General features: G+C 50.0%; 1 protein-coding gene and 1 pseudogene across 1 annotated transcript; one reads left to right on the top strand and one right to left on the bottom strand.

Moving 5' to 3' along the window:
- LOC136157184 (fer-1-like protein 4) overlaps positions 1–3852 on the top strand; it is a 44061-nt pseudogene extending 40209 nt beyond the window's left edge.
- Positions 3853–5667: 1815 nt separating this feature from the next.
- On the bottom strand, positions 5668–18860 carry ERGIC3 (ERGIC and golgi 3). The gene is made up of 13 exons (XM_065921888.1): positions 18706–18860; positions 18486–18556; positions 18285–18372; positions 17954–18073; positions 13507–13600; positions 12510–12675; positions 12306–12363; positions 8050–8081; positions 7198–7294; positions 7057–7121; positions 6248–6384; positions 6117–6172; positions 5668–5905 (listed from the first exon to the last, which is right to left on the bottom strand). Exons 1-13 carry the CDS (start codon positions 18791–18793, stop codon positions 5826–5828), a joined length of 1152 nt encoding a protein of 383 aa, XP_065777960.1. The 5' UTR covers positions 18794–18860; the 3' UTR covers positions 5668–5825.
- Positions 18861–24528: the final 5668 nt, after the last annotated feature.

The following is a 24528-nucleotide window of genomic DNA, read 5'->3' as shown; positions in this document are numbered from 1 at the left end:
CACGAACCTCTTGTTGCAGGTATCAGGGGCTCTAAGGCGGCAAAAGATGTCTCTGAGGAGGCCCAGGCATTGCTGGTGCTGCAGTGATGGCAGGAGATGCCAGGGCTTGGGATCCAGCTGGTACCTGAGCACGTAGAAACACGGCCCCTCTACCATCCCCGCAGCCCAGGGCTGCTGCAGGTGAAGGAGGGCTCAGGGTGCATCCCCAGAGCTCCAGGACTCCCACCTGGTCCTGGACCTGGGCACGGCCACTTCTGACTCTGGCTCTTGATCCTGGTCCCCACCCTCCCCACCCCAGTCTTGGACTTCCTTCGTGGATCCCCTACCCTCACCCCAGACTCTGGTTCTGAAGCAGTCCCAGCCCTGGGCTACTAAGGCTCAGACCTGGCACCCCCAACCTGACCTCTACCCCAGATTTCTAGGATCTGGACCTGGGAACACTGGATCTCACTTTTGATCTCACCCTTCCACTTCCAGGGCCTCATCTTTGAACACCCAGCCTAACCTCAACCCTGGAATCCCCAGTTCAGACCCCGCCTTCATCCTCATCCCCCAGGATCATCCTGACCCCAGCTCTCCTTTCCACCTGGGGCAAGGCACAACCTCTGGCCCCAGGGCTGTTAAGGGAGGTGGGACTGCCGGGAAAACCCTTCAGCCTGGTCCTGTGCCCCCAGGGGTCTCTGCACATGTGAATTGACATCTTCCCCAGAGACGTGCCTGCCCCACCCCCAGTTGACATCAAGCCTTGACAGCCAATCAGGTAAGAGGAGTCCTGGCCCCTCCTCCCATGGGGCGGGCACATCTTGGCCAGCCTGGACAAGCGACCCTGGTGAAGCCAGCAGAGCTGACCCAGGCTTCAGGTGGGCGAGACATTATTCTTTTTTTTCATAAGCCCCTGTGAGTTGGGTGTCACTTGCAACTGAAGAATCCAGGTACCAGTTAACTACCTTCTGACCTGAGTTGATCTGAGCGGGGAGTGTGTGCACTTCAGATGTCATCAGCAATCTGTCACTTTCTACCTCTGGGCTCTGCTTTCCTTGATGCCACTCTCATGGAAGCTTTTGCAGTCTGGGGTCAAAGTGACTTTTAACAGCGCAAGCTTACATCTTAGCAACCAGACTACTTGAGCAGAAAAATAAACACCTCTTACCCAGTTAGATCAAAAGTCTTGGGCTAACTATCATTGGACCCGCTTGGGTCAAATGCTGATTCCTGAACCAATCACTATGATCAGGGGGCTGTAATACATTGATTGGTCAGTCCTGGGTGATGTCCCCGAGGTGACAGACCCACCAGTATGACACAGTTGACAGTAGTGGGGGTAGGGTCACCAACAGAAAATCAAGGTGCTGTCAACAAATGAGGGGAAATTAACACTGGACAAAACAACAGATATCCGGAAACCATTTGACAGCCCAGGACAGGGCTACCTGGGGTAGGATCAAGAATGTCACAGACCCTCCTTCTGTCCCTTAGGGGCTTTGTGCTCTCATTCCCACTTAGTGTTTCTCTGCAGACTGGCTCTCTCCGCTTGCACAGCACTTTAGCTTGTAGTGGCTCCAGATCTACGTCTGATGCTTTGGGACTCATGTTTTCAGGGTCTTGATTCCAGATTTATGGGAGGGAAAATCTCATTGACCCAGCATGGGTCAGCAGACCATTCCTGGTGCCATCCGCAGTGGCTGGGGTGGTCAGTGATACCTGGGGCTGCCCCTTCAAGGGACTACGGACATCTGATCGCCTGGCTAGGCGTACTCCAGTTGCTGAGTGTCAGTGGCCCTGGCCCAGGTCCTTCCTGCAGCTCCTCCCAAGACCCCTCTCAAGTCTGAAAACCCACCCCCCAATACATCCCTCAGTTATGAGCTCCGAGTCATCATCTGGAACACGGAGGATGTAGTTCTGGATGACGTGAACCGGCTCACTGGAGAGATGTCGAGTGACATCTATGTGAAAAGGTAGGCCTGCAGGCTGAGATGGGCACATGGCTATGTACCGAGGTGAGACTGCAAACAGGGGCTTGGGTCCTGGGCTGAGCCAGAGCCCTGCCTGTCCCATGGGCCCTTGATGGGAGCTGGGTGGAGGGACCAGCCTGAGGGTGAGCGGAGGGGCAGACCAGGTGAGGAGCTGATTCTGGACTTGGCCCAGTGTGGATGCCCACCCTCTTGGCCTCTACCTTTCCCTTGGTCCCAGCTGGGTGAAAGGGCTGGAGCATGACAAACAGGAGACGTTCACTTCAACTCTCTGACCGGGGAGGGGAACTTCAACTGGCGCCTCGTGTTCCGCTTTGACTACCTGCCCATGGAGTGCGAGGTGAGCATCTGGTGCCGCCCTGGACCCTTTGCCCTGGAAGAAGCTGAATTCCGGCAGCTGGCTGTGCTGGTCCTGCAGGTCTCAGACTATGACCACATCTCTGCAAACGACTTCCTCGGTACTGCTGAGCTGTCCTCCCATCTCCACCCTAGCCCCGATTTCTGCCCTCATTGCCCTGCCCTTGGCCCCTGGATTTCAGATCCAAGTCACTAACTTTTGCTTTCTGGCCTAATTTATTGAATTTATTCAGCCCTGAGCATCATAACCTCTGTCCCCACCCAGTCTCCGACTCAGTCCTCTAATTTGACCTGAGCTCAGGTTACTCTGGCCCCACAGCTGTTGGTCCCTGCTGTGCCTTGTCCCAGAAGACAACCCGCTGACATTTGGGCTGCCGCGTGTGGTCCATAGCTGTGGCCTGACCACCACATCCTAGCTTCTTCTTAAGAAATTTGTCTTCGGGAGGTGTCATAGTTGCTGCAGCTGGGACTTTTGTTGCAGCGTGCAGGATCCAGATTCTTGACCAGGGATTGAACCTGGGGCCCCTGCATTGGGAGTGCAGAGTCTTAACCACTGGACTGCCATTCTAACTCTAGATGCCTTGAGTTCCATCTCCCAGGATTCAGTCAGCCATCAGTCACTTTCTAGCTCTGGGCTCTGCTTTCTTGTAGTCACTCTCAGGGATGGGAGGTTGGCTCAGACAGACCTCCTGCTCCTGCCTAACCCAGAGCGCTCTGGACTTGCAGGATCCCTGGAGCTGCAGCTACCAGACATGCGAGGGGCCTGGGACCCCGAGCTCTGCTCCGTGCGGCTGGCCCAGGATGGGGCCGCACCCAGGTGTAACTTGTTTCGCTGCCACCACTTGCGGGGCTGGTGGCCGGTAGTGAAGCTGCAGGAGCTGGAGGAACGAGGAGCCGGAGCAGCAGGAGGCTCAGACCGGCAGGAAGAAGAGGAAGAAGAGGGAAAGGCCAGTGGGGAGACTTAAGAGTTCTGGGACTCAGGAGGCAACGTCTACATCCTCACGGTGGGTGTGGTGGTCAGGGCAGGAACGGGGGTGGGGTGGGAGGGGTGGGGGGTTCAGGGGTCGAGGGTCAGGCCTGAGCCCACCCAAGAACTTGGCTTCTGTCCCTTCTTTTCCAGGGAAAGGTAGAGGCAGAGTTTGAGCTGCTGACTGTGGAGGAGGTTGAGAAACAGCCAGTGGGGAAGGGACGCAAGGAGCCTGAGCCTTTGGAGAAGCCCGAGTGAGTGGGGGCCGCAGGAGGCAGGGCCACATCCAGGGTGGGGGGGTGGCGGTGGTGGCAGTGATGGAGACAGAAGAGGGTTTCGTCCTTGTCCAACACCACCTGCTCCCCCGCAGCCGCCCCAGAACCTCTTTCAACTGGTTTGTGAACCCGCTGAAGACCTTCGTCTTCTTCATCTGGCACCGGTACTGGTGCCCCTTGGTGCTGCTGCTGGCGCTGATCACCGTCTTCCTCCTCCTCGTCTTTTTACGCCATGCCAGGGCAGATAAGCCAGGTCATCTTCTGCCCCCTCCACCGCCCCTAACTCACGGTGGACACTCATCCCATAATGCCAGCTCCTGCCTCCTTCCTACCGACAAGAAACCATCCTGGGGTTCCCCTGTTTCCTCTGCCCAAACCTTCCAGGAAATCCACCTTTGTTACCTGCACACCCACAGCAGATAAGAAATAATCCAAATAATGCTTGGGGCAGAGAATAGAGGTGTTCCTGGGTGACCTTGGGAGCTGGGGTCCACTGGACTAATACACAGGATGAGGGAGCTGCCCATGTGGCCCTACTGCCAGGAGGAATAGGACCCAGGGGAGGATCCCTGCTGAGGAGGCCTGGCCACTGAGGTGTCAGGCCCTGTGAGCAGCCCTCCTGCCCCTGCCAATGGCTGGGTGCGCTCACCTATCTGCCGGTGGCTGCTGCCGTCCTACGGCAGCTAAACCCTCTGTGCGCTCCATGAACTTGTAACCCTGAGAGTAGGCAGGTCACTTAGGACACTTGGTTGCAAGTGACAGAAATCCCAACCCAAGCTGGGTGAAGCAAAAAGGGATTGTTCTGGCTTCCCCAGTGGTAATTCCCAGGATATGGTGGGTTTCGGGCGCTGTTTGTCATAGGGTTCAGACAATGTCACTGAGACTGGTTCTCTGCCTCTGAGCCTGGCACTGCTGTTCTCAGGGGAAGCTCATTTACAAAGATGGTCTGTCCCTGGAAGTATAGGATGGCTGCAGCAACCCTGACTCTCCCCATCCTCACATCCAGGAGGAAAGATTTCCTAGTCCTGCTGGAGCCTGGCTCGCTCTGGGTCGCTGGGACCAGCAGGGATAGGGCATGCTGACTGGGCCGTCCCCTGGAGCTTAGGGTGGGAGATCGACCCTCCTCAAAAATCACACAAGCTGACAGGGTGGGCAGGGAGGTTCCCAGAGGAAACCCAGGATAATGTTAATAAGAGGAATGGTTCCTGGGCGACCAAAAAAACAAGACTCACTGAAGTTGACATCATCTGCAATTTATAGACGAGTGCCCACCAATAACGTGTCCAAAGTCATAGCTCACAAGTGGCCAAGTCAGAGCTGGGTCTCATGTCCGTCTACCTCCAGAAGTTTTGTGGTCATTTCTCTACTTTGCATCACCCCCACTACTATCTTACACTGAAACTCCCCAAGAAATGATCAGCTGAACTGACCAGCTTTTAAAATACCTGGTTCCCCGGGATGTGCAGTAGTGAGGTCTTAGGACTAGCTCCCCACACGTCTGAAGGGCTCTAATGAAAAGCCCTGACGAGGTCCAGAGCCACGGTCTAATGCTAGCCCTGCTAGCACCACTACCTTCCCTCCCCATTTTTCAGTTCTGTGTCCACTCAGGAAATTGCGAAGGACCTGGATGGACCCCCCCTTGGACACCAGGAGCCAGGAAGGGCTTGGCACGGAGCAGGGTCAGTAAGCAGGAGAGGATCAGGTGACTGAGCCCAGGGTGGCAGGGAGGGGCCCCAGCTTTAGCCACCACTAGGGGGGACAAGCCCCAGCCTGCGCACAGGGCCCATAACCAGTAGGGTCGGAAACTCACAAGCCTGGGAGGTGCGGTGACTCCAGGAAGCTTATCCTGGAAAGTTCCATCTTAGCCTTGGGGCTGAACCCCAAAGGCCCAAAGACCACAGTGGGAGGACTGATGACAGGGCTGTGGGGTGGACATCAGTCTGGTTTGAATAAAGTCCTATTAAACCAGGGATGTCCACTTGGGGCCCCCAGAGCCGCCTGCTCTGATCTGCCAGTCCTGACTGCCTTCAGTAAGGGTGCAATGAGGGGTTGTTCCCACACTTCAGCAAGACCCAAGAACCACACAGAGACCAGCAAGTATATCACAATCAATAGATTTACCAACAACCTGGAGCTGCAACCGCCTCGTTGAATGGGGGTGGGGGTGGTGGGGAGTAGGGTAAGAAGAGGCTGGGAAAATGACCACAAAGTCAAAGAGAAACAGGAGAAAGAGGGAAGGGGTGGGGAGACAGACAACTATGTTGTCTTCCCTAGATCAATTTTCTTCTGGATGGCTCGAGCTGAGTGGTAGATGAGAGAGTCGATGAGTCCGGCCACTGGGGAGAGAGACCAAGGCTGGCACTGGCCCAGGTGGGCCCTTGGTTTGACCTCCGGGTCTTGTCACCTGACTGGCCAGGTCAGCATCTCCTTCTGGCCCTTGAAGTGCCCGTCCTCCCTCAACCAAAACCCAACTGGGGGGAGGGGGTGTCAAGTTTTCCACTCCCCACCTCACCCTCAACCCCAGACAGACACCCCACAGCTTCTGACCTGTGAACATGCCCCCGATGATGGCGCACACACCCGTCAGGAAGTGTGTGAAGGACCTGACAGAAGGGCGGGGAGGTCAGCAGGCACGCTGCTCCCCGCAGGCCCAGGCCCCTCCGTTCCCCGGCCCTCACCTGTGCTTCTCTGTCAGCTTCACCATCATGGGCGAGAGCTCGTAGAGCACGAAGACCCCGGGAAGCCCCTGATCGCCCATCAGCCCGTTGGCGACCTTCTCATGTCTGGTCACAGAGAACTGATTCGTCCTCAGCACCTAGCACAGGAGGGGAGACTGGGCCGGGGCCAGGTCTGTGACCCGGCTCCCAGCCCCGCGGCCCCAGCCCCTGCTCCTGCCCCTGGTGTGGCAGTGCCTTGACTGTGTGGAGGAGAAAGCGAGGCCCCCGTGCTGGAATCAAACACTGCAAGGCCCGGGGACCACCTCCACGCCCTCTCGCAGCCTGACCATCCCCGCTTCCCCTCCAGTCACCAGCTCTTTACGGGTTACCAATCCCAGCTCCGTATGGTGGACCCTCTCAGTGGGGGAGAACAGTAACTCTTCAGGGCTGCACCATGAACCCCAGGCAATGCTGGGTCTGGCATCCTCTCCACTCAGTCCTCACGCATTCTACCTATCTGCGGAGATGCCGCTCCACAGGCCTCAGGAGAGATAGGAGGGAGGGGCATGGAAGGGTCAGCCTGGCTAGCCCCTGGCCCAGGGCAGACCGTGGGGGACAGAGAGGCAGTGGGTGGCAAGGAGAAAAAGTGCTCTGAACTCTGACAGCCTGGGGCCTGAGCTCTAGCTATGGGGCAAATCACCCAGCCCCCTCTGAGCCTCAGCCTGTCACCCATCATATGGGGTAAGAGCAGGACTTCACTTCCCAGGGTGAAGGAATTCTTGGGCTTGGCTCCAGGGGGTGCCCTGAAGTCTGGGCCCCCTCAGACTCACCTCTCCGTCCACCTTCATGTACACCGTGGGCACCACCTTCACAAAGTACTGAAACATCATGGAGGCTGCGGGGAGAAGAGGGCGCTGGGCATGGCTGCCAGCAGGGCGTGGGCCGCTGGGGGCCACCTCCCGCACTGGTACCTTGGGGTGCCGTGACGTTGGTGTGGTCCAGGGGGTTCACGATGCCCGGGTAGTCCTCCCCAAATGACAGGTGCCGGATGTAGTGGGTCATGTTGATCTGCAAGCAATACCAGTGCCTGGGCCTCCAAGCACTCGAGGCTCCGACAGGCCCCACCCTCTCTAAAGCTTTTCACACAGGGGCACCTGGGTCTGGGGAGTGGGTGTGCGGAGATGGGTTTTCCCTAAGAGCCTGTCTGAGACAGGCACCCCAACCCCCACCTAGGAACTCCTTCCTCAGGGTCTGGGGGCTCATGGGACTGCAGAGTTTGACATTCTGGTTGCACCCACACATGAGACAATCACAGCACAGGTCCTTGGTGGCCTAGGCTGGAGAGGCCCCATTTCTCCCAGCTCCCTCGCCTGCTCTGCTCCTGTCGAGTCAAACAGCCACTAGAGGGATCTTTTAAAAACTATGCAAATCTGATTCCATTATGACCCTGCTTGAAGTAAGCCAACTGCCTCCCACTGCTCCGGAAAGAGACCAGACTCTCCTGAATGGCACACCCTCCAGGCTCATCCTCAACCAACCACACAGGAAAAAGCCCTGTTTTTCCTCAGAAGTGCCCCAACCCTCCTGACCTCACCCCAGGCTCCCTCTGCCCGGATGCTCTTGTCCAAGCCCATCCCCCATCTCCCGCCTATGCAAGTCTCAGTTCAAAAGTCACACCAGTGATCCTCACACTGCACCCCTGTCAGAACGTGGTTTATTTTTCTGTATCTGCTCCCGCATCCCAGGATGTCTCTACAGAGAATGAAGGCAGCAACTACGCCTCCACCTCCATCCGCCCTTCATGGTTTCCACCTGGTACGTACGTTGTCGAGGCCGAAGCTCTGCAGGTCGTGGACTAGGAGAGAAGGGAGGAGGTGTCAGCAGGGAGCAGGCTCTCCAGACCCTTACTCAGGCCTCCCCACTCCTCCTGCTGGACCGTGACCTGCCTGGCTCGTCTTCCACCCCTCATTCACTCACCAACCCGGCCCTGCTTGAGGGCAGCCAGAGGGCCTGCTGTGGGCCTGCATGAGAGGTGAGAATTCATGCCCTCTACAGGGCCCACTTCTTCCCTCGCATGTGCAGGGAGCCCTTTATGGGCACCACTCCAGACCTTTGCTCCCACCAAGGCCCGAGGCCCTGCATCTCAGGAGATAAAGCCCACTGACTCAGGTCTTTCAGGAACTAGAGCCGATGGGCCAGTCACTGAACCCCAAAGCAAGGTGGGACTTAAGAATGTGGTCTAAGTTCTTTCCCGACCTCCTCTGCTCCCACCCTGAAGCCACCAAAGGGAACCCAGCAGGCACCCGACACCCCCTGTTTCAAAACAAATTCCTCCTGCCCGCGAACCCTGATCTCTCCTGCTACAAGGAACCCCAGCGAATGGATACACCCACCGCTTGTTATAGTCACCCAGCCATCAGGCCAGAGAAGGCCCCCTCCCAGGCCCACCCACACCCACCCCCCTTCTTGGGAGGACAGGCTGCCCCAGAAATGGGGGCTTGGCTTCCCTGGGGGTAGGGCCACTTACTCTCCACAGCGTGTACTGCAGCATGGGGGAGAGAAGGAGAGAGAAGGGAGGAAGAGAAAAAAGATTCAAAGCTTCATAGCGAGAACCACAGAGCAGGACACGTGGTAGAAGGGAGCACCAGGTGTTCCTGCCTCAGTAGCGGGGTCTGGACTCAGCTAACAGGCCTCCTCCCGAGCCCATCCCCGGGCCAGAGAAGAGTGCAAGGGGGCTTGGGGCAGGACTGTGGTAGCCTAGGAAGAACAAAAGACCTAGAGCCCAGAGGGTCACTTTCCTAACTGTGTGACCTTGGGCAGGTCACTTATTCTCTCTGAGCCTTGGTGTTCTCTGCACAGAGCTATCTTGAAGACCAGGTAGGATCTAAGATAAACTTTACAATCTTCCCCTCTCCTCCCCCAAATCAACACGATGTCAGAAACGAGCTTCCGGGCCTTCAGTTCAGCCTCTGGCCTTGGGCAACTATAGCTCTGTCTTTGGAATATATCTCAAGGCTATGGGGGACCCTCTGCCCTGGGCCCCCTGCTCTGACAACAGCCAGACGGAGAAGCAGAGGTGGGTCACCTCTCACTGAGTGCCCACAGGCCCTCTGCCCACAGAGCCACCTTGATCGTCTTCCTACAATCCCAGTGAGACCACGTTCCCTGGCCCCTCCAGATGTACCTGCCTGCCCCCACACTCAGACGCATCCCTGCAGACCGCCTTGAAGACCAGCAGGGCCATCTTCACCAAGCCTATTACTTCTGTCCTTTGTTACCAGGCAGCTCAGGACTGCCGAGTCATCTCTTGTCCCCTAGACTCCTACCACCATGTGGCTCTGTATGTCCCCGAGTACAATCCTGACTCCCATCCCTTCTAGGTCCTTCCACACGCCGTTACTCATCAGCGAAACCCCAACATCTTCAACCTCCACACCTCCCTCCCCCTCACACACTGGCCACAGCCCGGCTCCCCTTGCAGCCCCCAAGCAGTGACTACTCCTCTCCCACACCTGTCCTCCTTCCTGGCCTTAACAGAGGTCCTCCGTGCTCCTTGATGCCATTTCTAGATCACTTCATTGCCCTTGATTTTCCCTAAAAATCTCAGGTCTGCAGCTCACGGCACTACACCACCTTCCATCCCCTTTGTTTGAATCGCCTGGAGACCCACGCAGAACCACCGGGCAGCCCTCTCACACTGGCGCTCTAGAGTTCTGGCCACTCGCTGTCACGCTCTCTTAGACGATGGCCCTGTCACAACTGATGATTTCCATGTCACTCAGCTGCCAACCTACCTGTACCTATGCAGGTCCGCCTTCCCTCCTGTTGCCAAATTGGGACTTTCTACACCTCTAGGGCACTACATTGTCTTCCTTTTCCTTCTCAAGGACTTCACTCCAGCAAATGTCCCCCTCACCTACAGGGCATCACTTCTGTTCTCTCCACTAGGCAATTTCCAACAGCATGCTGACACATGGCTACATCACACATCTTACCAAACTCCCCCTTGACTTCCCTTCTCTCCAGCGACGGCCCCTCCCCCTCCCCTTGAGTACAGGCCCCGCAAGAGCTGCCTCTGTTCACCGCTTCCAACTCCTCTCCCACGCCCTCCTGAACCTCTCAGTGGGTGCTTCCTGGCCCAAACTACTCTGTTACGGTCACAGTGACCACTGCCATGTTAGACACCCCCTGGCCATTCTACTTGACGTCCAGAAGCACCTGACACAGTTCTGGAAACACACCCATCCCTTAGCTTTCAGGATGTCACTCTCTGGGTCACACTCTCATCTCCCCAGTGTCTCCACCGCTGCGTCCTTCTGTCCTCTAATTTTGGGGGCCCAGCGCTTAGACCCCTGAACTCTCCTCCTCTCCATCTACCCTCACCTCCACCTGAAAGGTGATTCTCCAGTCTCATGGTTTTAAATACACAGATGACTCCAGCATGTGTATCTCTAGGCCAGACCTCTCTCCTGAACTCTAGACTTGGAGTGGCCAATTGCTTACCTGACATCTGGGGTGACATCCCATTGGTCTGAACATGTCAAAGGTGGCCTTATGTTATCACTCCAACCATCTAAACCTGTTCCTCTGAGTCTCCCCTTCTCACTAAATGGTAACTTCAACCACAGAGTCATCTTGACTCCTCTTCCCCTCACCTTCACATCTGTTGGCAACCCCTCTCAGCTCCACCTTTGAAATATCCACGGTCACTTCTTACCTGCTGTATTACTTCTCGCTGCTGTATCCTTAACCTCTAGCCCCACTCCGGCCCAGCCCCATCATCTGGTGCCTCGACTGACCACTCACTGCGACAGCCTCCTAACTGGCCTCTCTTGCCCCTTTCCTCCCACGCTCTGCCCCCTCACCCACAACCCCCCAGTCTCTTCCACCAAGCAGAATGCTGCCTATAGGAGTTAAGTCAAAGAAGTCAGATCACGTGCCACTTCTTCAGAGCCCTACAACACCCTCCCATCTCACGCAAAGTAAAAGCCCAAGTCCCTGCGATGCCCTCCCGGGCCCTGCATGACAGGGCCCTGTCACCTCCCTTACCTTATCCTAACCGTGCAGCTCAGCTCACTGTGCTCCAGTCACCCTAACTTCCTCCTTGCACCCTGAATTCACCAAGCACATTCCTGCCTTAGGGATCCACATTCGCTCTTCTCTCTGCTTGAAAACACCTCCCCACAGTCATCCACATGGCCGGGCCCTGTACTCACTTCAGATCTTCACTCAGAGGTTACCCATCAGTCTTCCCTGACACCCTCCATGGAACAGCACACACACATACCATCTCACCCAAGCCTCTCACTTCAATCATTTTTATCCTGCCTTTTTTTGGGTTTGAGTTACTTAAATATGTTCTTGATATACCATATCTTTATATGTGCTTGTTGACTGTCTCTTTCTTTACTAGAATATTATGAGGGCAGGGACTTTGTTTTGATCGCTGCTGTATCCCTTAGCACCTAGACTAGCGCATGACTCGACAATCACAATAGGTGATTACTAAGTATCTAGTGAATGTATGAATGAAAAAAGGGATGAGAATAAATCTCCATTTATTCATCCTTGTGAACAACACTGTAAGGCACGTACTATTTCAGGCCCATTTTACAGAAGAAAAAACCAAGTAGGGCTCAGTACGTCCCAGTTCGACGCAGCTTGAGAGAGGCAGACCCTGGGTTCCAAACCAGCTCTGCTTCCGTCAAAGTCTCGCACATGGGTTACTTGACATTGGGGGCTGCTACTTAAACAAGTACCTACCACATGCCAAGTTCCCTGCTATCATCTTTAACCTGCCCAAACAGCATAGGAGATAAGTACTATCATCACCACTTTAGAAACAAGGAAATTAAAGCTCAAAAAGTAAAGGAATTTTCTCAAAGTTGTAGACAGCCTGGAAGGTCTAAAAACTGAAACCTGAAGCCAGACAGTCTGGCTCCCTGGCGTGTGCCCGTAACTGTTTACCAAACTGCTGCCTTCAGACGAGGGTCTGCTCTGGGCCAAAGACAAAAGAGCATCAGGCAGGGGAAGGGGCCCTCCAACTCGCCAGGTGTCCCGGCTGACCTGGGTTGCTTACCGTGCACGTGGGACTGCTGGAAGCTCTTCCCGGGGGCAAAGTGGAAGTTTCCGGCCACCTGGGGGGAGATGCCCTCTCATCCTCCAGCCGCTTCCTCCTTTCCCTTTGTCCTTTGTCCCCTGAGGGCAAGTGTGCCCTCGAGTCACAGTGGACGGGGCCAACCCACAGCCCAGCTGGCCTGTCCCGCCTGGGCTCCTCCCGTACCTTGTTGACCTCCAGGAAGCCGTACACCTGGCAGCCTTCGTTCTTCTGCTCCTGCATCTTCTGGCTGAAGCCCTCCCGCCGGCACTGCTCAATGGTGTCTGGGTTCTTGAAGGCCCAGCCTCGACGGCGATACGCCTCCCGCACGTCCTCACAGGAGTTACAGCACCTGAGGAGGGGAGGTGCGGGGGGAGCGTCAGAGAGGCACCCAAAGAGAGCCGGCACCTTGGGAAACAAGGCAGTGCTGCCCACTGACAAAGCCTCCCCAGCCTCATCCTTGATCGTCCAGTGTCCTCCGGTATGTTTCCTCAGCGGCAGCAGGGCTGTTAAAACATACATACTCCCATTCTGTTTGGGGTGATGAAAAGTTTTAGACTGGATCATGGTGATGATCACACAGGGCTATGCATGTAGTTAATACTACCAGATGGCACATATGAAAACAGTCAAAATGGTAAATTTCATGTCACGTATATTTTACCTAAATTAAAAAAAAGATTGTAAATACATATTCCCAGGCTCTACCCTAGGTCTGCTGAATCCCGGGGGTCAGGGCCTGAGAAACAAAATAGCAGCTGCCATATAAGGAAGGCTTAAGAACCTGGGCCGGGGCTTTCAATCTCAGTGCTGTACATAGAAAATACATTTATTCCCTACGTAAATCTTATGAGAAAGGTATCCTTTTCACCCCCATCACAAGGGTTATGTAGTTTGGCCCAAGGACACATAGGTGGAACCCAGGCAGCTGGACTCCAGAGACTACCACTGAGCCAGAACAAGGACCACTTTGACCTCGTCCCCAGCTCTGCAGCCCCCAGGAAGGGCCTGGCCACTGAGCCTGACACCAGACCTAGGATCAGTGACCAAGGCATATAGCCCATCCCATCTTAATTCTTGGCCAACACCACTCCCCCCACCACGGGCATCCAACAGAGGCTGGGGATGACTGATGGGAGCCCTGCTCCCCACCCCCCAGCCTGACCCCCTGACCCTGGCTCACTTGATGTCTTCCGTCTCAGCACCATAGCAGCTCTCACAGCGATTAGGGTCCAGGGAATCAGGGTCAAACACCTTCACCTCGACTTTCCCGAGCTCTAAGGGGAAGGCAAGAGGCAGGGTCATGAGCCAGGGGCAGGCATAGTGAAATCGGCACCCCTTAACCCTCGCATGGGCTTCCCTGATGGCTCAGACAGTAAAGAATCTGCCTGCAATGAGGGAAACCTGGGTTTGATCCCTGGGTTAGGAAGATCCCCTGGAGGAGGGCATGGCAACCCACTTCAGTATTAATGCCTGGAGAATCCACATGGACAGAGGAGCCTAGAGGGCTATAGTCCATGGGGTGACAAAGAGTCGGACATGGCTAAGTGACTAAGCACAGCACAACCCTTGCATGGGCCCTCTGGCCTGTGGCTTAGGAATAATAAACATTGTAATACCTAATATTTACAGAGTGCATACTATGTGTCAGACAGTAAGCATTTCCACACCTGTAGTATTTCTTTTAATAAAAGGTAATAGCAATAAAATAATAAAAGTGAATATTAAAGATCAGCTGAGTACAGGTTGCTGTACTTTACACATAGTCTCTTTTCAACCCCACATGACTCTGTGAAGGTGGAGGTTACTATCCCCACAGTACTGAGAAGGTGCTGAGGCTCAGAGATGAAAAGTGATTTTGCCCAATGCAACACTGTAAGTGGCAGATTTCAGCTCTGAATCCAAAGTGTAAGCCCTTAACCCCCTCGCCCTGGTGCTTGCTCTCAGACTGCTCTCTCTGCACCTGGCTCCCTGCCTTTAACTACCTCACCATACTGGCAGTTTCAATATTCAGAACCCTGACTTCTAGTCCTCCAATAAACTTTTTATTTTTGTCAACCATCCTCCACCAGCCATTTCCATACTCAGTTATTTACCAGTGGTCGCAAACCTTCCAAAATTCAATTTCATATATCCCAATCTTAAATCTTATCCTCTTCTTCCCAGCCCACTCTCTCTGGTACCCAGAACCCACCGATTCTTTGATACCACTATCACCCCTTCATACCCTCACTGCCCTCTTTATTTAAATTCTATGGTTCAAATGGGTAATGAACTGTCTCTTTATTAAATGGTGCTGGAAAAAAACAGATATTCACACACAAAAGAAGGAAATCACACCCCTATTTTACACCACTCGCAAAAATTAACTCAAAATGGATTAAAGACTTAAATGTAAAACTTGATACTGCAAAACTCCTAGGAAGAAAACATAGGGAAAGAACTCCTTGATACTGGTCTCGGCAATGATTTTTTGGATACAATACCAAAAGCACAGGCAACAAAAGCAAAAAGAAATAAGTGCTACTACATCAAAAGAAACAGTTTCTGCACAGCAAAGAAACTATTAAAATGAAAGGGCAACCTATGGAACAAAGGAAATATTTACAAAAGATAACTCTGATAAGGGGTTAATATTAAAAACATTTGAGGAACTGATAAAACTCAATAGCAAAAAAACCAATTTGTCCAATTAAAAATGGGCAAAGGAGTTGAATAAACATTTTTCAAAAGAAGACATACAGATGGTTAACAGAGACACGAAAAGGTGCTCAGTGTTACTTATCATCAGGGAAATGCAAATCAAAACCACTAGATATCACCTCACATCTGTTAGAATGGCTGGCTATTATTGGAAAAAAACAAAAACAAAAAATAAAATAAGTATTGTCGACAAAGCAGAGGAAAGGAAACCCTTGTGCACTGTTAGTGGGAGTGTAAATTAGTATAGCTGTTATGGAAAACAATATGGAAGTCCTTCAAAAAATTAAAAATAGAATTATCATATGTCCCAACAATTCCCATTTCTGGGTATATATGCAAAAAAAAAAAAAAAAGAAAGAAAGAAAGAAATCACTATCTTGAAGAGATATCTGTAGACCCATGTTTACTGTAGCATTATCCACAATAACCAAGACATGAAAACAATGTGAGAGTCAATCAACAAATGAATGGATAAGGAAACTGTGACTTGTGTGTCTGTGTGTATACACACACACACACACACATATTTCATATGATATATATATGTAATATTCTTATATATATATATATAGGAATATATTAGAATATTATATATTCTGAACATCTTATGGAGAAACCTGAACAAATTTTTTGGCCAAACCAATATATATTGTGTATATGTATATGTGGGTGTGTGTGCTTAGTCATTCAGTCACGTCTAACTCTTTGTGATTCCATGGACTGTAGCCCACCAAGCTCCTCTGTCCATGGAATTTTCCAAGCAAGGACAATGGAGTGGTTGCCATTTCCTCCTCCAGGGGATCTTTCTGACTGAAGGATCGAACCTGTGTCTCTTGTGTCTTTTGAACTGGCAGGCAGATTCTTTACCACTGGGCCACCTGGGAAGCTCTGTATGTGTATATATTGGAATATTATTCAGCCATTAAAAAGAAGAATATCCTACCATTTCCAACAACATGGATAAACCTGAGGATATTATATTAAGTAAAATAAGTCAGACAGATAAAGACAAATACTGTTATGGTCTCATTTACATGCAAAATCTAAAAATAACAAATGCATAGAAAGACAGTAGATTGTTGGCTGCCAGGGGTTCAGGGGTAGGGAAAATGGGGAAACGTTGGTCAATGGGCACAGACTTTCACTTATAAGATGAATAAGTTCTGAGGATCTAACAGCATGGGGACTATAGTTAATGATATTGTAAACTTGAAAGTTGCTAAGAGTAGATCTTAAAACGTTCTCACCTTATACACAAAAAAGGTAACTGTGGGTAATGGCTGTTACCCTACTATGGTAATCATCTTACAATATATATGTATGTTAAATCATCATATTGTATAGCTTGAATTTACATGATGCTATATTCCAATTATACATCCACAAAGCTGGAAAAAAAATTCTCTAGTCCACTGCTGTAATCATTCTCTTGCACACAAGCACAAGTCACTTGTTCTCCCTTCATTGTGTAAGTGTAGCAAAACCCACCTCCTAGCTGAGTTCAACTCTCTGTGCCTACTTCTTCCTGTGCCTCCCTTAAGACTGCCTGGCAATCCTACTTCCTTTCACTAATTAGTTCACTCTTCCATTCGCTGAGATGACTAATTTATATCTTCTCCTCTCTCCTTAGGCTTCCAAAATCCGTTTCCCTTTTTCCACTCTTAGCTAATGAGCTTGTTCTCAATCTCCACCAAAAAGACAGAAGCAACAGGACCTGGCTTAATCTCAACACCAAACCAACCAACCCACATGCACTCTCTTCCAATCCCCACCCCACTTCTCTGCTCTCTCTTACAGAAAAACTCCTGGAAGGGTCATCTATACTTGATGTCTCCACTTCCTTTTCTGCTCTGTGATTAGATTTTCATCCCCAACAGTATCAAAACTATTCTGTTCAGTTTCCAGTGACCTCCATGTTGCCAACTGCAATGGTCAGAACAACCCAACCAAGCCGCTCCCAAATTCCTGACCCACAGAAACTGACAAAAACAAATGTTTGTTGAATTAAGTCACTAACTTTTGGGGTTACTTGTTACACAGTAGTGGAGATATATATATTCCCCCACCTCTCCCACCCATACACAAAAATCCTCTTCCTTCTTTGGTCATTAAATCATTCACTTGCTCAGACCAAAGCTTTGGAATCGACCTTGACTCCATATCCAATCCTATAGCAAATTCTATTGGTTATACTGGTGTTCAACATTTTAATGAACAAATGATAAAGCTGACCAACAAAGCAATCTCTAAGGTGTGAAAAAAATCAGAGCTTTCAGGAAGGTTTTGTTATGGAGGGAAACTGAATTAATGGAGGCACTGGGAGGACACAGAGAAAAGAAAGGAAGCTAAAAGTGAACAACACTTTGAACTAGGCATTATACATGTATTACTTCATTTGATCCTGCAATTCCACGTGGTAGGTACAACTGTTTATCACGATTTAATAGCCGAGGGCATGAACAGCAAAAGACAAAGCTACATCTAAACTCAGGCAATCTAAATCAAGAACAAAGACTTAAACTTAAGCCATCCTGCATTCCAAGAGGGAAGAGCATTATGGGATGAAGTCAGTCTGTGGGACAAGGAAGTAGACAGCCAGAGAAGCCTGGGTCCACCTAGAGGAGTTCTGCCAAGGCACATAGGACTCATCCTCTGACATCTGTTACTCAACCACAATAGGCAGGGATTCGGGACCTCAGAATGACAGCCACGTAGAGTACTCTCCTCAATACACAGAGGCTAGAAAGCCAGGATTTCAGCCCACCCTGACTCTTAATAGCTGGGTGACCCTTGGCAAGCCACTTGACTTCTCTGGGTCCTAGTTGCTTCATGTGTCACTGAGTCAGTCACAGCCCACCTGCCAGAAGGTAGGGCTTGGGCATGTCCACCTCTGGGATTTGAGATCTGGCCTCTTCCCCCCAAGTTACCATGACGCTCTGCCTCTGAGCTCACGGGAAAGCCATCCTTATCAAGCCGTTTTTTGAACAGGTTGTGTTCCACATCCAGCTGCTGCTCCCCAGCCACATCCATGGCATCGATGCTCAGATCTGGAAGCAGGAGGTCAGGGTAAAGGGCTGTGTCCTAAGGGCAAGGGTTTTGGAGAGTAAGGGGATGCTGAGCTTGTTTTGGGGTGGCAGTGGACTAGGGGAAGGAGGCTCTCCTGGAGTCCAGTCCAGAACCTAAGGCTGGAGCTGTGAACCTGGAAGCCTATCTGAGAACCCTGGGGCTTGCCATTCCCACCCATGGTGAGGTACTCACAGGCACAAGGCATGTGCGGAAAGAGCACATTGATGTTGATCTTCAGTTTATCCCCCCGTGACTTGTCCACGTAGAGCTCAGGATGCACCTGGGGCAGGACTACCTTCGTAAGATTTCACCTCAAGCCTCTCTTGCCCCATTCCATAAACTCCTACCACTATAATGCCAAGCCCCGCCCACATGCTAGGCCCCGCCCCTTACCTCTGTGGTGAGGTAATACTGCAGCTCCGACAGGAACAATAGTAGCATAAGAAGGCCACTGACAATGGTCACTGCAGGGCAGGAAGCGAGGGTCAGAATGGCCTCTGTCCAGAGGGACAAGAGGAACCCTCTGCCCCCGGCAGGCCGGACAAGTTCCAGGCGCCCCGGCCAACCTCCAGGACACCCCACTCCCCACGACCCCGACCCCGCCACGCCCTACCCGTGGCGCCCCCGCAGGTCTTGACCCGGAAGTCCTCCAGAGTCTTGGGATAGGCATCGAACTGCTTCAGCTTCCCCAGCGCCTCCATGGGGACCAGCCGGAAAGGGGACGCCAGCGGGCCCGCCCCGGCAGCCTCCCGCTTCCGGCCTGGAGCTTGGGCCACGCCCCCTCCTTCCGCACGCAGGCGCAGGATGCCCAAGCTTGGCCCCACCCCTTGCCCGCGTTCTCACTCAGGCCGCCCCGCCCACCTGTGCTGACACTGCTTTTGGCGGCTGGAACGGGCTCCCGCGGGGTGGTTGAGGGGCTGGAGAAGTAAGGGGTTAGGTTTTCTGTGGAACAGAGTGCCTGGAAGAGGACTCCACCGGATAGACACAGTAATAGCAGCATTCACTTGCCTTGTGCCCGGAGCTGCACCTCGAGTTTCACGTCAGACTCTTGGAACCTCCTAGAACAGTGGTTTTCACAGTGTCCTCAATGGGCAGCCTCATTATCATCTGAAATTGGTTAGGAATGCAAACTATTGTTCCCTGACACAAACCTGCTGATCAGAAACTCTAGGAATGGCTCCTAGGCGATTTCCTGTAGTTACAGCTTGAGAATCACCTCTGTAAAGTCGGTGTGACTTTTATATCCATTTTTCTCAAGGATAACCTGTGGTCGTGTTAAAGCTAAGTAACTTGCCCTGTGTGTGTGTGTGTGTGTGTATGTGTTATTTGCCCAGTAGTGTCTGACTCTGCTATCCCATAAACTATAGCCTGCCAGGCTCCTCTGTTCTTGGGATTCTCCAGGCAAAAATACTACAGTGGGTTGCCATTCCCTTCTCCAGGGGATCTTCCAAACCCAGGGATCGAACTCAGGTCTGCATTGCCGGCAGATTCTTTACTATCTGAGCCACCAGGGAAACCCAACTTGGCCTAGATGGTAGGAATTAATGGCAGAGCCTGATTCCAACCCATTTCTTCTGGACCTCAAAGTAGTCTGGGAGCAAGAGCCTTTGGGGTTGATTCTACCCAAAGAGCCTCTCAGTGCTCCTCAGCATGGCTAGTGGAGGTGCCTGGATCAAATCATTTCAGTAGCACTGGACCAGAGCTTCTGGGCTTCCCACGTGGCTAGTGGTAAAGAACCCATTTGCCACTGCAGAAGGTGCAGGTTCAGTCCCTGGGTTGGGAAGATTCCCTGGAGTAGGATATGGCAACCTTCTCCAATATTCGTACCTGAAAAATTCCATGGACCGAGGAGTCTTGTGGGCTACAACCATGAACTTGCAAAAAGTCAGACACAACTGAGCTACTAACACACACACACGCACAGACCAGAACTTTGTAAAGAGGGGTTTAGGGAACTGTGGAGAGTCCATAGAAGAAAATTACTGACACATCGAGTCAGGGAAGGCTTCCAGGAGAAAGAGAAGGGACACAAGCTGGGTGCATTGTGGCAGTCCAACTCAGGAGAAGCTGAGTCCCCCTTGCTGTCTGCAGGCTACAGCCTACTAGGAAGGGAAGAAGGAAAGGGCTAATGCATATTAATTGAAAACTGACAACATGCCAATTACTATTATCCATTCTACAGCAGCCTGGAGAAGGGCATGGCAACCCACTCCAGTATTCTTGCCTGGAGAATCCCATGGACAGAGGAGCCTGATGAGCTACACAGTCCATGGGGTCGCTAAGAGACGTGATTGAGCGACTGAGCACATTCTACATCAGAACAGCCCTGACGAGTCGGTGCTATTTCAAACCCCATTTTGTAGCTGAAGAAGCCAAGAGTTGGACTAACTTTGCCCGAGGTTGCAGGGGGATTTAACAGGGTAAAGCTGGGGTTCAAGGCCTGATTTTTCTGACTCCAGAGCCTGGGTCTTTCCCACACATTAGCTGCCACCACCAAATGCAGGAGAAGTCTGTTTCTCAGTTGGATGCCCACCAACAATGTCAACAGAAATTATCCTCTCCTCTCTGCCATATGTCCATTCTACGCCCATTCATGTTTGACTTCCAAGCCCTCCTTCCTCAGTGGGGTTCCCCGCTAAAACACACTTCACTTCTTCAACATGTATTTCTCAAGCTTTTCTTGTCTCCCCTGTTATAGAATACCATGGTTGAGTAACAAAGATGTGGTTCATACTTACTCTTGAGGAGCTTTCAGTGGGGAATAGGGAGAGGTAAACAACAACAAAATGTATGTATGTTATATAAACCACTGAACTGTGCTCTGAAAATGGTTACAGTGGTAAATTTTATGTTATGTGTATTTTACCATAATAAAAATTTTTTTGAAAAAATAATTAAATTAATTTTTCAAATTAATTTGAAAAAAATTAATTAAAGGAGAATGTGCCTTGCACTGTGAAGGAAAAATCAGGAAACTGTAATAGGGACAGCAAAGTGGGGAAACTTTCTTTTTTAGGAATTCTAGAAGTAGGTAGTCCTTTCCCTTCATAGAGTTCTTCTAGGTGACCATGGCACAGAAGTCAGGAGACCAAGACACTGACCAGTTGGAAACTTTGCTCTTCACAATGTCAGGCTTCCCCCTAATGTTTCCAGTTCTCCCCATTGAGGTAAGGTCCTTTGGCCATGGGAGCAGTTGGATCCTGTACAGGAGTGCCTCACTCTGCACACTGGATTGCAGGAAGAGGGGGTCACTGGTCACATGTAGATGCAGCCTAAGCCTGACCAGAGAAGGGGAAGGGTTCAGGCCCTTTCATTGGTTCATTCTGCCCAGTCACAGCCTTCTTTCACCTTACATGAGACAGTGATAAGTGAAGTTTTCCTTAAATCATCAAAGAAATAAGTATATTTGAGGGTTTCCCTGGTAGTCCAGTGGTGAAGAAACTGCCTGCTGATCCAGGAGACATGGGTTCGATCCCTGGGCTGGAAAGATCCCACATGCTGCAGAGTACCTAAGCCCATGCATCACAACTACTGAGCCTGTGCTCTACAAATGATGAACCACAACTAATGAGTGTGAACCACACTCATAGTGTGAACCACAACTAATGAGCCCACGTGCCACAACTACTGAAGCCCACGCACTCTGGAGCTCATGCTCCACAATGGAAGACACAGCAATGAGAAGCCTGTGCACCACAGCTAGAGAATAGCCCCCTCTCGCCACAGTTAGAGAAAACCTGAGAGGCAGCAAAGACCCAGCACAGCAAAAACTAAATAAATACTAATAAAATTATTTTAAAAAGAACTAAGTATATTTGAGAATTTCCTGATGGTTCAATGGCTAAGACTCTGGGCCCCCAATTCATGGGGCTTGGGTTTAGTCCCTGGTCAGAGGAAGTTCAACGAAGTGCAACAAAGTTCAAAGATCCCATGTGCTGCAACTAAGACCAGGCACAGCCAAATAAATGAATAGATAATTTTTTTTTAAAGCAATGAAACTGTATAAAATTGTCAGAACAGTCACCTTAGGACTCTGGAAATTGACCAAAGGGATACATCAAATGGAGATGCATTTATTCTAGAGAAACTATCAAACCTCAGTAAGATCAATGAGCTTCATGGTGCATTTTAGACAGCAGCTGTTCCCACCTCCCCCACTCTAGCTTTGTGGTGGCAGTCCTGCAAGAGTGGGGATGCCTGTGAGCATTAGGAGCTTTGCTCTTGGAAGTCATTGATTTGATTTGGAGCAGAGTTTGGAAAATTCTTGCCCATGGATGTTGTTGAAAATAATAGCAATCTAGTGGCAAACAATCAAGGAAAATCAACAGTGCAGCAATCCTGAGGTCATGATACTGGTTGGGACAAGCAACAGACCGGTAAGCCAGCCAGAAATTTAACAGATCTGGAAAGAAGATAGTTACTGTGGGTCTTAATAAGGTTTCACACATCCCTGGTGGTCTGGAAGGCTGCCTACTTGTACAAGCCTATACACATGCTCAGGAGAGACTGGAGAGGGTTCTAGGTATCCTGTCATCCTTGGCTGAATGTGAGGTCCGGAGCATGCAGAAAGTTAAAGGGGATGAATTTGTAAACTGCCTGAATTGTCAGTGTGTTCTGCAAACCACATGGAGATCCATTGGTAAAGGGCAGAAGCTTTATTAGCTCAAGATGTTTAAGTATAACTTACAACAAATCAGTGACTGGACCATTAAACTACATTGAACCATGGTCACCCCTAACCCTTCATGATCCTGGGTTAGGCAAATCCATGATACAAAGTCATGATCCATAAAATAAATTGGACTCCCCATGACCAAAGTTTTTGCATTTCAAAAGACACTAAGGGAAAAGTTTGCAAACCACGTATGATAATGGACTTATATCCAGAATACATAAGGAACTCTTAAAAATAGTAAGATGACAGCTTAATTTAAAAATGGGCAGAAGATTTGAATAGATATTCTCTAAAGAAGACATATGAATGGCTAGCTAATAAGTGCATGAAAAGATGCTATGCATCATTAGTCATTAGGAAAATGCAAATTAAGACCATAATGAGATACCATCTCCTGCTCACTAGAATAGCCATAATCAAAAAGAGACAAAACCAAATGTCATTGAGAATGTGGAAAAATTACAAACTTCATACATTGCTGGTGATAAGTGTAAAACAGTGCTGCCACTTTGGAAAATACTTTGAAAGATTTTTCTTAAATATAAATGCATGTATAAACCAACAATTCCTAGTTGTCTACCCAAGAGAAATGAAAATGCATGTTCCTGCAAAAACTTGTAAACAAATGGTCATAGGAGCATTATTGATAATAAGCCAAAAAGTGGAAACAATTCAGATGTCCATCAGCTGGTGGGTGGATAAACACAATGTGATCTATCCACACAGTGGAGTACTACTCAACAGCAGGAGTTAACTCCTGGTGCATGATACAATATACATTTAAAAAAATATTATGCTGAGGAAAAGAAATCAGATATGACAAACTGCATATTGTATTATTCCATTTATAAACAAGGCAAATCTTTAGAGAAAGTGGGTTAGTGGTTACCTGGAATGAGTGGCATTGACTGCAGATGCAAATGGGGATCTCTGATGGAAATGTCCTAAAACTGGGTTGTGGTGATGCTTATACAGCTGTATACATTTATTGAATCATACACTTAAAATGTGTGAATTTTATGGCATGTGAATTATGCCTTGATAAAATTGCTAAAACGCAAAACCAAAGCTAATGTTTCAGGATGTTTTTAAAAGGTTATATTTTGCTAAGGCTGGATAAGAAGGGAATGGGGAACGACTGCTTAATGGGTATGGGGTTTCCATTTGGGATGATGAGTATGTTCTGGAATTAGGTAGTGGTGATGGCTGCATTATGGCGTGAATGTCCTAAATGTCATTGATTTATTGTACATTTTAAAATGGTTTAAATGGTAAGTTTTTGAGTGTTGTACAACAAAAATATTATGTTAGTTTATGTAAGTGAAACACCAATAAAACTTACTATGCATCTTTTTCTAGATGATTTTTTAAAAACTTTTTATTTTAAAATAGAAATTAAAATTAAAATTAAAATTAATTAAATTAAAATTTAATTTAATCAAATTTAATTAAAATTAAATTTAAATTTAAAATTTAATTAAAATTTAAAAATTACAAAAATAGTAAAAAGAGATCCCATGTACCCATCACCCAGTTTCTCTTGATGGTATCATCTTACATTATACAAACCAGGGAATTGACATTGACACAATTCATTAATTTGCAGTCAGTTCAGTCACTCAGTCGTGTCCAACTCTTTGTGACCCCAGGGGCTGCAGCACTCCAGGCTTCCCTGTCCATCACCAAATCCCAGAGCTTGCTCAAACTCATATCCATAGAGTTGGTGATGCCATCCAACCATCTCATCCTCTGTCGTCCCCT

The sequence above is a fragment of the Muntiacus reevesi genome, chromosome 2, assembly GCF_963930625.1.
Source record: "Muntiacus reevesi chromosome 2, mMunRee1.1, whole genome shotgun sequence".
NCBI lineage: Eukaryota > Metazoa > Chordata > Mammalia > Artiodactyla > Cervidae > Muntiacus > Muntiacus reevesi.
The sequence above is the reverse complement of the archived record's forward strand: the minus strand, read 5'-3'. Positions and strand labels throughout refer to the sequence as shown.

Excerpts from the sequence above, each read along its gene's own strand:
- ERGIC3 (XM_065921888.1), bottom strand. The coding sequence starts at position 18,793 with ATGGAGGCGCTGGGGAAGCTGAAGCAGTTCGATGCCTATCCCAAGACT. Across the intron at positions 18,074-18,284 it reads TCCGCACATGCCTTGTGCCT|ATCTGAGCATCGATGCCATG; the intron begins GTGAGTACCTCA and ends TCCTGCTTCCAG. Across the intron at positions 7,122-7,197 it reads CAACGTCACGGCACCCCAAG|CCTCCATGATGTTTCAGTAC; the intron begins GTACCAGTGCGG and ends TTCTCCCCGCAG.